Source organism: Lampetra fluviatilis, chromosome 1, assembly GCF_964198595.1.
Source record: "Lampetra fluviatilis chromosome 1, kcLamFluv1.1, whole genome shotgun sequence".
Classification (NCBI taxonomy): Eukaryota; Metazoa; Chordata; class Hyperoartia; order Petromyzontiformes; family Petromyzontidae; genus Lampetra; species Lampetra fluviatilis.
Genome location: NC_136275.1, coordinates 18,043,948 through 18,058,732, shown reverse-complemented (window position 1 = coordinate 18,058,732; position 14,785 = coordinate 18,043,948). Strand labels below are relative to the sequence as shown.

Below are 14,785 nucleotides of genomic sequence, written 5' to 3'. Positions count from 1 at the left end.
AAGGCCGACACGGCACACGAAGGGGTGGGTAGGTGGCCGGCGCCGTTCCCGGACGCCTTTGTCTCCCAACGAGGCGATATTTACACATCGCACCAGGTACTCATGTAAGGTTAAGTCGACCTAGGGGAGGCCCGGGACCAGTTCAAATAATCGCCACCGGTGTTGGTCGTGAGCGGGAAATTGAACTCGGTTCGCCGGGTTCGTACACACACGCGTTTAGACGAGAAAATGTGGATCATCTTAGAGATTCACTGCCAGACAAATGAAGTTGACGTCTCGCATAACATTCGGAAACGCATTACGAATCATCGCGTAAAAGGTACACAATACATTCTATTTCGCGAAAAATGAACAACACCCTATTTTCATTTAATGCTCGACTTGTCACGCTATTGTGTATGTGCTGGGTTGTAATGCATTGCATACTTGATTTATCGGATGAAAATAAACCCATTGCGACCGATAAGGCATCATTGCCTCTCTTTTTTGCAAGGGCGATCTGAGTGTTACATGGGGAGACAATTTTAAAACACTGTATTCGTAAAGTATTTAAGCGTGACAATTTGGGGACTTAATTTGATCATCAATTCACACGGTGCAATGCGAATACTCAGTATTATAACGACGCAAGCGATATATAGATGAAGGAAATAACTGCATGAAATGAACGAGACTCGATTTGGCAAGTCAAAGAAAATAAAGTCATTGCATTAATAAAATGTAATAATAGACCCAAAAATGTTTTAATTGTGTTCATTCATCACACGCGACGTGGCTATTTTCGCGTGCAACGGACCCCGCGCGAACACGGCGGCAGAGGTAGCGATTTCCCTTCAAGCCGACTAGCAACACACCGCCCTCGCCACCCTCAACGATTACGCACGCGTTGACATTAACGCAGGTGTTGATATCATGTTGTAGAGTCCCACGCGATCTGCTATTTACATCGGGACTAGCGGCGAACATAATAAAAAATACATGTGATCGTATAATCGCGCGCCCAGTGAACGCCGCCACGAGCGGACTTAACGCGAGCCACCGCTGCAAGACATCAAATCGGCGAAACCGAATACCGACAAATATTGCCCAGGGAGTCATTACTGGAACGGCTCAGAGTGGTATATCGTAGCTGTAATGTCAGTCCCATTAGAGCGCGGCGTGGCTTACGCGCACATTTTATCAATTAAAGTCCTTGCACGGGAGGGTGGGGGGTGCAGGGGGCGAGGGGGAGAATGAGCAGGAAGTATCGAGGAAAAGACGGCGTTTTTTAAATTTTACAAATTAGCTCGTCTGTTTGGATTGGCTCGTTAGCGTGAGCTCCTGTGCTCTGTGTAAATGTCCTCGTAACTCCGCGTCGCACCACAGTCGGAGGCGCGTGCGTCCGTGTCGCGCAAGACAGCGCCCGTTGTACGCTTGCACGCGTGCCCTCCCCACGATCCCCTTTCCATCTCTCTCTCTCTCCACCTCTCTCCATCTCGCCGTGTGTGCCGCGGTTTCTCGGGTGGCGAGCGCGACAATTACGCGAGTTAATATTCATGTCGCTCCCGTCGTGACGACAGCCTCGGCGCGGCGGCCAATGGGCGCTGCCCGAGGCTCTGCGCGCGCCCTCATGCGCTATTCTCCCCGCGCTCATGCATACACATCACAAGCCGGGGCCACTCTGGGATGAAGTTTTTACTCGACTTCGCGTAAAAACGCGCTACGAGGCATCGGGAAACTTGGTAAAAACGACACCTTGGGATCAATTCCGCGAGCCTTCCCCATCCACCCCCTCCACCTCTACCCCGCCCCCCACCCAGCGCAACCCTCTTGCCAGTGCCCGGCCTTCGAAGAGACTCAACCGCACGCCCGCCGGCCCTCCTGCCTATCCGCCCGCCCGAAGAGGGTCGCGTCTGCAAGCCACTGCGAGTCGCTGTGCACCGAGAGCGGGTGTTATGCGTCTCGATGATGACCATGAGCGCAATGGCTGACGGCTTGGACGCTCCCCACGACTGCAGCGGAGGTGGTGGTGGCAGCGGCGGTGGAGGAGGCGACGGTAGTGGTGGTGGTCGTGGTGGTAGCGGCAAGTCTGCTTTCCTGGAGTTCGGACAGAGCGGACTTCAGCACCAGCAGATGCTAAGCGTGCCCTCCTCTTCATCAGCGACGGCGTCAACAGTGGTGGGCATGGCTCAACACCACGCGCACCACTACCCCGCGCACTGCCTCTCCTCGACCGGGCACGACCCATCCTCGTACGCCGCCTCGTCCTACCAGAGCCGACCGCTCGGCTATCCCTACCTCAACCCCATCGGCGCGGGCGCTAGCAACTCGCACAGCGCCTACGGCCTCAACGCGCTCCCCTCGTACCAGCCCGGATCGGGAGCGCTGAGCCAGACGCGCCTCGACGAGAGCGGTAAGGGAGGCGCCGCGTCCGTGCGGTTTGTTCGCTCGCCCTCTGCTTTTTTGTGACGCCCGCGAGCAAAAGGGCGCGGAGCGAGCGAGCGAACGCGCATCGCAGGCAGCGCTTCTTCGCAACTCGCCGTGACGACGCGAAAACTCTGCGCTTTCAAGGGCAGATGCAAAACAGATATACGCAATGGACTTACTGTTAATGGCGATGTAAATGATGCTGTGTCTATAACGCGCATCGGCTACTCGGCTGTCCTAGTCCGCCTAAGTCGTCTGCGAGCGACGCCAAACGCGGACGATGTCGCATTCAATGGGCGTAGGGCAGTTGCAGCCCGTGTTCAAAGTGCACTGCGTTGTTTGATGATGATGACGATTTACGATGATTATGGATGTCTCGTTTTTGGGGTGGGGGTTTGGGATATTTGTTCCCTCTGCTCTTCGGCCGCCCTGTGCTAGTTTCCGTCGTTCCTCGTCCACGTTCTCAGCCAGCGTTTACTCAAATTCAACTCCCTCGCGAGGCCGAGTTGAACAGACAGCAAATTTATTTCCGGCCTCATCATGTATGTGCTGTACGGCAGGGGGCATTTACTGAAAAGGCCACGGTGGTTTTTCTTTGACGAACGAGTTTACTTTTTTGTTACGTATATATAGATATAGTTAATTGTCCTCGCGCACAACTGCCAAACGAGCAGCACCAGCACTTATCCTGTTCAATGGGAGCGGAAGATGTCGGTGTAAACGGGAAGGCACCTCCGATTAGCGCGGTTGGCTACGTACGGTGCGAAAGAAGTTCAACATACATACACACACACATACAAGGCACACCTCGGGGGGATCGCGAGCATCGGGGTTAGATTAACCCGTGAGTCTGCACGGAAACAACTATGCTCTACCGGGGAGTTCATTTTGCCAGATTTCCTCAGAAGCTGCGTTAGCGCCTCGTGCGTAATAGGATTCGGCGGTGCGTAGGGACAACGTCCCGCGGGCCGTATTCGTTTTGCGATGTCTGTCTCTGTTTCTGCCAAACGCATTTGCCTGGAAGCACCCCCCCCCCACCGCCGCCGCCGCTCCCCCAGCCCCCCAACTTCCCCCGAGGGCATCAAATTGTGTTTGTTTGCGACGCTGATTTTAAGTCGAGCCCGATCGGGCATTCATCGGTGTTAGGGTTTGGGAGATGCGTTGCCTATAACTGACATCGACGCGGAGTTAAATAAAAAAAACAATCCGACAAATATCACCGCGACACGCGGTCCGCTCTAGGCCGCGCGTGCAATTTCCACGCAAAAAAATCAATCGCGTCTACCCGCCGCTTGGCCGATCGCTCACTTTCGTCCGACGTTTAATGTTTTGGGCGAAGAGGTGCCCGACGTCTCCTCGTCTCAATCCGTCACCACTAAAACATTGTGCGGGCGAATTGTGGAGGCGATGAGCCATCGACACGCGCACGTTCGCGAAACGCCGTCAGACGCACCTCTCGTCGATGGAGATACGCGGCGCGCTTTCGTAAACAACACGCGCACGCGTGCACCAAATTCGCACGCAAATACATGGAAAATGTGCGAAACCACGCGTATAGGGTTTACGGCGGATTAATTTGACTCTTCAAGTTCAGTCTCACAAACCATCCATTTTCCTTCCCTCCGTCAACGACAGCCCCTTTGCTCTCCATCAACCCGCACGACGCTTGCACCAAGACGCGGTTATAAATCCACGTTGCGCTGTGACGAATCCCGTGCTATGCAACGCGCCTCTATTTACATTTGAATCATTCACGACGACACATTCCAGTGTTGAGTTGTTGAGTAGAGGTATGCGTTTAATTAAAAACGTGAACATTTGTATGTATTATTACTCTACGTTTTTTTATTGCACGAATTCCAATTTTAAAAAAAACTTGAGATCGGGCCAGATGTGAATCTGGCTCCGAGGTCTCGCGTTAATTTAAAAATGTTATTCGCGACGCAACGCTGAGAGAGCACGAGGGAAGCAGATGGAAACACGCGCACAGTGTGTGTGGATGGCTACTGTGTGCTACGCCGAGTCTAGTTCGACTCAGCCTTAAATAAAATTGCTATTGCGCGTCGCAAACACCAGCCCTTGTGGAGACAAAGGCGGCCAGCCTGGTCCTGCCGCCCACGATGCTGCTATCCCCCTTCGTTGCCCCATCTTACTCAAGTGTTCGTACCGCAGGAGAGTGTTGTTCTTCGTCTTTGTGTGCAACGCACCTCCGATTAGCACGGTTGGCTACGGAGGGTGCGCAAAGGAGTTTAACGTACGTACATACACGAGTGCAAGTATGTACATTGTACGAATGTGACAAACACCATTACAACATATGCTTCCATCGGATGTCGCTTATTCTCCTCTGCTGCTCCCACGGTCCTGAACTTTCCTTTGCCCCAGCCATCCGTGCTGTCAGCTGCCAAGCGCGTCGTCGATCCCTGCCTATCACGGCCTCAATCACGCAAAATGTAATCGAGTATTGTGTTCACGCACAGCCTCTTGGGAAGCGATTGCCTGTAGCCGCTATGTAAATATACAATTTGCAGTTTAACACTTAGGCTTTCGCCAGCTATGTTGTCCGTAATAGTTTTTTTTGGGGAATAAATCGCGTAATTATAAATACGTCGTAAAACCGGCCACCACCCAACACAGCCAATTAGTAAGGTTTGCCACAAATCTGGCTGTCGCCTGATGATGCTAGTTGTAATTACTGGCGAAACGTCGTACTCAAATTGTAAATGTTGCGGATTTGCTCTCCAACACAGCGGTGTGTTGTACGAGTAACAAATTGGCCACGTTATGTTTACGCGACAAACCCCTTACTAAATTGGCTGCGTCGGGTGGTGGCGGGTTTAACGACACGTGAATTATTTACGCGATCTAATACATAAATAAATAAAAATCCCCACCTTCATTTTACAATTTGCAATTGAATTTTACAACACGGACGCGTGTGCATCGCGTGCGTACGCTGGTACACCCCGTGTATACCAACCAGGTCTGGATGCGAGCACCACGTGCCGAGGCGCGCACACGCACGCCTGGATAAATATCCCTCGTCCCTAACACCTCGTGCACCGAGTCCAGGTACAGAACACACCTTGGCGGCACGGCGCGCACCAAAGTTGTGTACGCGTGTACAAGCTGGAGTACAAACACCACCACCAACACCACAACGTGCACCACCGTAGCCGTGTGGCGGTGCTGGCTACGCTGCACGTGGCCGCCTGTAATCCAGCCACTGTGGATGGCACTGCACAGATGTTGCAAAAAACTCCCTCCGCGTTGGTCGTCGAGGAGGTGACATAACCCTGGCTCGCCATGAGAAGGCGGTACAGCACGTGGACTGATCTCCATCTGTTTCCATCCGTACGGGGGTCGAGTAATACCCGCCCCGTCGTGCAGGGCGTGGGGATTTCTCTGGTCCCTCCGGTTCCTTCCGACACGTATAATAATAACAACAACAATAATCATAATCACACATAATTCTTTCACTGAAAACAATTTTAATAAACAAAACCAAAAATATCCCCACGTAGCAGGACCCTCCTGAAAGAGAGTCCAACGACTGAGCGTGACCTTCCTGGTTGAAAATAAAAAAAAATTAAAAAATATCCACCGTTGTGTAACACGTCTGAGTCTTCAACGGCGTGTGCAGCACGAGCACGCGCGCTCCGTGAGCACGACAGCGTCCTGGCAGCACGGCACCTTCACTGAGCGCCCCCCCGCCCCCCGTGCGTGTCGCCTGCTCGGATCAGACCCTGAGAAGACGCCCGTGATTCAAAACGGGGAGCTGCGCTTCAACGGGAAGGGCAAGAAGATCCGCAAGCCTCGCACCATCTACTCGAGTCTGCAGCTGCAGGCGCTGAACCGCCGCTTCCAGCAGACGCAGTACCTGGCGCTGCCTGAACGCGCCGAACTCGCTGCCTCCCTGGGACTCACGCAGACTCAGGTGCGGTACGAGTGAGTTGTGCGACTCTCCCCCCTCCCCCACATCCCACTTCTCGCTACCATTTCCCGTCGCCGGCCGGCGTAACGCACGAGCCCTTTCGTGGGTGCGTTTTAATATAGTGGTCGCGTGGATTTTTCTCCGAGTCCTCCGGCTTTTCCCTCCACATTTCGAATAAACATCACGCGTTCAGATTATTTGGCTACAATACATTTCCCACGTGATAAGCAGCTTCGTTGAGCTATCATTTGTGATGGCCAGATCGCTTCTGAAAACGAGCTAATGAGCTCAATACACCTTATGTGATAAAATTTAAAAAAATCGTTTAAGGATACTCGTGATGATGATGATGGACGTATGAACTGCAAAAGAGACATTCTTTGCAAGAAATCACATGGGAGATGTTCACACCTACAACCTCACGTTCGTCGGTACCGCGTGGGCTTACCAACACCATCGCATTGCAGCAGTGGCAAAATGAAGGTGCGTAGCTGCTCACGGTCTATGTCGTTGCGGTAATTAGGCATACGGAAAAAATGTCAATTATTATTATGCATGTACAATATCTGTAGTCATTGGCGCACTTGTTCGATACAAATGCACGGGTGTTTTTTGTCGTCATCATCATCATGATCATTTTAATTTGTATCATCATTAAAGCACCATTTAATTTGTGACGTTTTAGAGTTTTGCCCACCTTTAGAATGATACCGATGGTGATAACAAAAGTGGGTTCGATAGTAATGGTCGTGGGAATTTTGACTTGACACGGCAACCGATCAACGGTCATGTATGGCTCACATCTCGGGCCCTCTCTACGGGCTGTAAATTATGGTCATTGCCCGAAACGTCGTCTATTTTATATATATAACGTTTCATTTTAAGGCCAAGTAGTGTTCGTATTGACGACTGTGTTGACGTTGTGTTATCTGTACACCGTGGCCTCAACGCTGTAGCAACAACATATACACATTTGGTTAATATATACATAAATGTTGTAAATATATGCCGAATTCACATTTAAATGATGATGATGATGATGGTTGCGTTCGAACCTTGCCCTCTTTAAAGTATGATAATTATGATAATAATTATTTTGAATTCATAAAATGCATTTTCACCTGGATTTAGCCTAGATATTGAACATCTCGTTTTGCTACAGTTCCGAGCGTGTTGATTGACACATATCCACATCAGCTAATCAATGAATACCAGTGCATTTTCAAAGACACAAAATTGTCGTCACCACCCACACACTATCATTAGTAGCAGCAGTACCACAGCGGCGTGGTAAATTATGATGTTACATCATTCTTGTTGTTGTTGTCTACATTTTAAACGCTGAGATCGTAGTAGCCGAGACCCCCGTTAGCGATCGCACGCCGCAGTGAGTTGATGACGCGTGCAAGCGTTGCTTTCTTTTACATTTTATTCGAGAAAACCAAAAAATGCCATGTTTAAAGCGGAAAGAACAATACTATACATTTATACGGCATGGTATAATTGAAGGATTTTCAAAGCATCTTGACCGTTGCCTGTACGGATTGGCCTGTTCAGCCATCTGGGCACTCATCAAAACCCAACAAAATGACAAACGTGCCATGGTCATCATCAACTTTATGGACGAACAAGAAAGACCCGGGTTCGACTCCCGCTCACGGCCAACACCAGTGACGATTATTTGAACCGTTCCCGGGCCTCCCCTAGGTCGACTCAGCCTCAAATGAGTGCCTGGTGCGGTGTGGAAACATCGCCACAGGGGAGACAAAGGCGGTCGGGCGTGGTGCTGGCCACCCACCCCCTTGTGTACCGTTCCGGCCTTCATAGGTGCTCGCTAACAGCACTTGCTCCTACAGTCTGTTAAGGCTATACGGGGGATCTTTGTCTTTGTTTTTTTTTGCCAGCTTTCAATAGGTACTGCTCTCGAACAGCAAGATCCCTGCGTAAGGCGGGGGTGGGGGGGTCTTTGTGTTTGTGCGCGTGTGACAGTGTACGTGGGCGTGTGTCCGTAATCACACGGAATCTCGTGTAATGCTAGTTTTTTAACGGGCAGAACTTCAATACGGATCTGTGTGTATGTGTTTACATTCTCATTACATACGCGTATGTCCACTTTCAGTAACCAATCTAACAGTGGGATTTGATTCGGGCGTCAGACAAGCAATAGCTCTGCCACTTTGTCAAATGGTTCTGCACTGGGAGTTTTGTGTTTTATATTGCGAAGTGGGTTTATCTTGGAACTGTTCGCGCGCTGCCGCTTTGGGGGGGGGGGGAGGATAGGGTCCACTTAGGGATGCGACGGCGATGCCCGGGTTTTTTTTTGTGCCTGAAAGTCAGCTTCTGTAAAACAAAACATAATGGCGTGTAACGTGCAGCATAAGGCCGCTTCTGTTGACGCAGCGCAGGCCTCCGTTTACGGCGCTGTCCGGCATGAGGGAGGTGATTGTGTTTACCATTTTAAACGCACGCCTGGCGAAGCAGATCTCACACCTGCCTTTCGCTGCCGGTCTCGTTGCTGCTGGCTTCTGTCGGGATATATTGATATACTGGCTTCTGTCGCACGGTATATTGTCAAGGTTCATGTTTACGTTAATTAAATCTTCGGGTTTTTACCGTAAATGTAACGCTTTGGCCACGTGTTCAACGGGTTCATGGTGTTATCAGGGCGAATTTATTGCGTTATAAACACATGCAACATGTTTCAGAACAAACCTATTTGAAGGCCGGCACACATACATACACACACACGAACGCACCCTCACGGACGTATATCTTTAACAGACTATTGGAATACATGTTGTTAGCGAGCATCTAATAAGGCATCAACGGCACACGAGGGGGTGGGTGGCCAGCACCACGCCCGTGTTTACACACCGGACCAGTCGACCTATGGGAGGCCCAGGACCGGTTCAGATAATTGTCACTGGTGTTGACAGTGAGCGAAATCGAACTCGGGTCTCTGGGTTCGTAACACAGCGCGCTCACCGCTACACAACCACTCCGCACAAACAACAACAACAACCGCCATTCGCCACTAAGTGGCGGTGACGTCACCACGACGCTTGTGCCAGGCTATGTGCATCTTGAGGCCACGTGAAGTGTCGAACGCCCGCTGGCAGGAGGTCACGGGGCAGACCCAGATGCCACAGGTCGACTGACTGAGATGACTGGCTGATGCACCACCTGTGCCCCCTACTGTGCCAACTTGCCGTGTTTTAACCACCCGGCGCTCCACTCGTTGTTGTGAGCGTCGCTCCTCCGCCCTTCGTTGTTGTTGGAGGGCGACTGCCTCCAACTGCCCAGTAGCAGCCTTCACGAGTCTCCTCCACAGAGGCCGATCTTGACACCGCTGGTACCAGTCATCGGCAAGTCTACTCAGCTCCACGTTCTCCTGTACCACATCATTCCATCTCATCTCTAGCCCGTGCCGCGCCCGTTTAGCCCCCTCGATCCGGCCGAACAAAAGATGTTTAGGCATGCGGTGGCTGGGCATGCGGGCTACATGACCCAGCCAACGCAGCCTTGCCTACCGGAGGAGCACATCGATAGGACTTTGTCCACATCTTTCAAGGATTTGTGAGCTCCTCACACAATCCAGCCTGGTTAAACCCAGGATGGCTCGTAGGCAGGCCAACCTAAATGTTTCTAACCGGCGAAGATGTTCCATTAGGGGTGTCCACGTTTCGCAAGCGTAGAGAAGGGAGGGAATGCCCGTGGCCGAGAAGACCTGAAGCTTCGTGCGGAGTGATAGACCAGGTAGCTTCCACACAGCGTTATTCAACTCTCCACTCTCTCCACAACTGCCCCATCACCGATTGGGAGTAGAGTGCCCGATGGTACAAAATACCCAGGCAGGTGCTTCGTTTTGGTGGGGCTGATGGAAAGGCGTGCCACCTCTTAGTGGCCCACTCATGTTTCAGCAGCATCGCCTCTAACTCCTCCTCTGAGTGAGCCGCAATTACAAGGTCATCGGTATACATAACGTGGTTGACCAATAGTACTTCCTCAACAGATAGCACCTCAGACAGCCACTCACAGGGGGTGACTTCCTCTTCCAATATTTGAGGCTCCGCAGCCTCAGCAAGGTCATCCCCACTTTGGCCCACAATGTTTTCCGTGGAGGGATTTCCGCTCCCACAGGACTTCACAGAAATGCTCAGTAAATCTGCAAACCTGTTCCTGAGGGCCGGATATTGGATCACCGTTTTTCCCCTAATGATGGTAATATGTGTGGCACTGCAGGTTACTTTTTTGATGGAATTAAATAGGGATATGTAATCGTGGGCCATTGAGGCAGACTCCATCTCCTCAGCAAACCGCGATCACCACCCATCCTTCCCATCCTTACAGCGTCTCACGGCGCTCCGAACCTCCAAGCGAATGCTGCAGTAAGCCTCCTCTTTCTCAGACTTGGGATGCTGTAGCCGATGAGAGTGGGCCTGTCGCTTTTTCTCAGCCAGCTTGAACACCTCCTCTGTCAGCCAAGGTCTCTGGGGATGTCTGGACCGCGTACCCAAACCAGCCATTGCAGCTGCCCGAGTCACAGTCCTAAACCTCACCCATTTACCCTCTGGAGGAGTGGAGGACAATGCCAACCCCAGCCGCAAGCGATGATTAAATTCACGCTTGCAACTTTCATCAGCTAGCCGAGACCAGGCCACCTTAGGTTTGAATGGGGTCCTGGGTGTACACCCACCACCGGAGTGGAAGAATGGCAGGCGCATCTTACAGATGACTAGTCGATGGTCAGAGGTCAGATCAGCTCCACGGTAGGTCCTGGTGTCATGGACATGGGCTTGCATTCGCTGGTCCGTCATTATGTAGTCCAGCAGATGTTCTTGCTTGGACCCGACATGCATCCATGATGTTGTGTGGATGCGCCGATGCCGGAACAACACGTTGGTAATTACAAGCCCATGGGCTGCACACAAATCTAGCAGCCTCCTACCGTTGTTATTGCGCTGATCTCACCCATGCCTTCCAATCACTCCAGACCAGGTGCCAGCATCAAGACCAATTCGGGCATTGAAGTCACCCAACAAGATGACTCTATCCCGAGGGGCCACTTTAGCCAGCACCTGTGACAGGAGGTCATAGAAGGCATCTGACTCATCGGCCTTGCCTGCATCCCTCTACGGATGTTCGTCTTCAGTGGGGGCATATGTAACCACGACCACCACTCCTCACCTCTGGTTGATGGGAAGGCGAGCCCAAAGTAGCCTGGGGCTTACAGCTTCCTACACCTCACCGCTACGCTCCCATGCCCCCTTGATTATTTTGTTCAGAAGAAGATCGATACCCTGTTGTTTGGCAGTCTCCTGCCCGAGTAGAGGACTGTCCACCCCTCATGGTGGCAGGAGCCAGAGCCGGTCCACCGTACCTCCTGAATTCCACAGAGATCCAGGCGGTACCGGTCCAGCTCCCGACAGAGGAGTGGGAGCCTCTCCTCCGCAGTGAACGTTCGAACATTCAACATGGCCATCCGTAGTGGCTTTGTGTTGTTTCTGGAGGAGCCCCGAGGGTAAAGATTCAATCTATTGGCTCCGCCAAATGGGGTTTGGCCAGGGGCCTCCGGCACAAGCTTGTTAATTAAATTTTTCGGTCGTAGTTTAGTGGTAGTTAATTGAAGGCGGAGAAGTTACCAGCCCCTCGCATCCATCCAGAGCCGCTGTAGTGGTCACAGACGCCATGAGGGGAAAGGCCAATCAGAATTGGCCCTACCCCCCACAGCACTGTCCACGACAGCGTTGCCCGTCCGGCACCACGAGGAGGTAGGGGGTTGTTTTACCGGACAAACACACACATACACTGGCAGACATAAATATATATATATATGCGCAAGAAGAGCGCACGTGTGGTCACCACATCTATGCCTCTATATAAGGAACTAAACAGGTCGACTTCTCCACAAATCTGGCTGTCGCCTGATGAAGCTAGTTGTAATTACTGGCGAAACGTCGTACTCAAATTGTAAATGTTGCGGATTTGCTCTCCAACACAGCGGTGTGTTGTACGAGTAACGAATTGGCCACGTTCTGTTTACGCGACAAACCCCTTACTAAATTGGCTGCGTCGGGTGGTGGCGGGTTTAACGACACATTTATATATTTACACGATCTAACCATTGCCAGATTATTCTAGTAGCAAAAGTATCTACATATGCTATGGGCCCCACACTTTCACGGGCCCTGCGCTAAATGCTTTCAAGCTTTCAATTTCAGTGATTCTGCACTTGCTCTATTACTATAGTACTATACTGCCTTCAACTTTTATGAACGACTGGGTTTTAAGGTTAGCGATTTGTCGTATTATCTGGCTGTATAGCAAATTTAAAAATACAATTACTTTACTATGCAAGTAAAACATTTGTTCTAGATTTGAAGCTTTCGTGACTGCAAGGAATCATTCTTAGGTTTTTTCGGTAAAGTCACGTAGGTAAAACATCAAAATTAATGAAAATAAAATAAAATAAAACAAAAATCACGACGTTTCGGAGGCAACACAAGTCTCCGTCATCAGGTGGGACCGTCACAGCCAGATTAGCTGCATCTCACTTGATGCACCTGATGACGGAGACTTGTGTTGCCTCCGAAACGTCGTGATTTTTGTTTTATTTTATTTTCATTAATTTTGATGTTTTACCTACGTGACTTTACCGAAAAAACCTAAGAATATAAAACATTTGTGTTTTCATATTTATGTGTTTTTTACTTGATTTAGGGCCCCTTTATAAACACATGCTACAGACCCCGCACTGGCTTAATCCGGCACTGGATCTAACCCAAAAAACTCTATTATGGATTATATTGGTCGCGAAAGCTTATGTGTTAAACTGGGAAATATAACAACTGGTGTTACCAGCGAATCGTCACCCATTACGCGCCGATTCGGCCACATTCGCACGCTCTGCTCCCGCGCGCCAGTTTTGATCACGCACGGGTGCAAGGGCGCATGCGTGCGAGTGTGCATCGCACGCCAAACCGTGCGATCGGTAAATGTGCCATGAATTCGACAGCGGGGGGGGGGGGGGTGGGAGACTGACGATGTATCTTCAGGACAGGCGTATACACGGTGGACGCGTATGAAGGATGGACTCTGCAATCGAGGGTGGCAGGCGGGCGGACGTACCACGCACTTCAAAGGATTGGACACGAATTGAGATGCGGAGAGTTAAGGCTGGACATGGAGAGCGGGTTAAGGGTGAATATGAATTGAGCTGTGGAGGGTAAGGAGATGACATATAGAAAGGGGTCATTATTGTTTTTATATATATATTGAGCCGTAGAGGGTAAAGTGTGTGAATGTATGGAGCTGTAGACGATTCGAAAGATAGATGGTCGGCTACGATTAACACGGTTGGTTAAGTACGGTGCGAAAGAAGTTCAACATACGATAAACGCCCGCTCAAAGCAAACGTAGCCCCAGCGAGCACAAATGACTCCCGGCCTCTATTCCGCAGGTGAAGATCTGGTTCCAGAACAAGCGCTCCAAGTACAAGAAGATCATGAAGCAGGGAGGCGCAGGTCTGGAGAACAACCCACTGCAGCTGAACACGGGCTGCCTGCCTCCCAGCCCGAGCTCTGTCATTCACCCGCATCAACAGCAGCAGCATCAGCAGCAGCAACAGCAGCAGCATCAGCAGCATCAGCAGCAGCAGCAGGGACTGTCAACGTGGGACTTGCAGTCAAACGTGGCTTCTACCAAGGTGTGCATGCCTCCCAGCGCCTACATGAGTTCATACTCTCACTGGTACTCACCCGCCTCGCATCACGAAACTATGCAAACCCCGGGACTCATGTAAGCCGAGTCTGGAGTGAAGGATGGCAGGGCTGACTGAGCATTGGCCACTGGTGGTGTGATTAATATTATTATTGATTATGACGATTGCTATTACTGTTATGATTACGATTTCACTTTTTTGCCGAAGCCGAAATCAAGCATTGGGCGCTTTTTTCTCAAGGTGCGCCCATCTTACGTGGGCGACGATGATGATGATTATGGCGGCAGTGATGTTGATAATGGTGACGGATCATGATGATGATTGCAGCTGATTTGAATATTTAAGTAATTGATGATGACGATAAGAGTTAGGTTGACTATTAAAACGAAAATGGGAAGTTATCACTATTATTGTTATTATCATCATCATCAGGGCGATTGTCATGATTGTTGTTGAACATTACAATATGATGATCATTGATGGCGAAGGTTACGATGAGAAAGAGGAGACAGAGATATACGGACGCTGTCTTTTTGGTAAAAAAAGAAATGAAAAGACAAAACCAGTGAGCGATCTTCTCGTTTCACACGAAAACCCGTGACCCCCGTGTCACCCTTGGACAGTCTCATCGGATAAATTAAACTTACTTGCCCTTTGTTGTTCCTTTCGTTCAGTATCGTCTGTGTTGATCATCGTAGTGCCTTTGTTGTTTTACGTGCGAACAT

The 14,785-nt window shown here is 50.5% G+C and overlaps 1 protein-coding gene across 1 annotated transcript; it reads left to right on the top strand.

Annotated features, from left to right (window-relative positions):
- Positions 1 to 1,944: 1,944 nt before the first annotated feature.
- LOC144936218 (homeobox protein DLX-6-like) lies at positions 1,945 to 14,268 on the top strand. The gene is made up of 3 exons (XM_078863253.1): positions 1,945 to 2,392; positions 6,150 to 6,343; positions 13,800 to 14,268. Exons 1-3 carry the CDS (start codon positions 1,945 to 1,947, stop codon positions 14,139 to 14,141), a joined length of 984 nt encoding a protein of 327 aa, XP_078719379.1. The 3' UTR covers positions 14,142 to 14,268.
- The last annotated feature ends 517 nt before the right edge of the window (positions 14,269 to 14,785 follow it).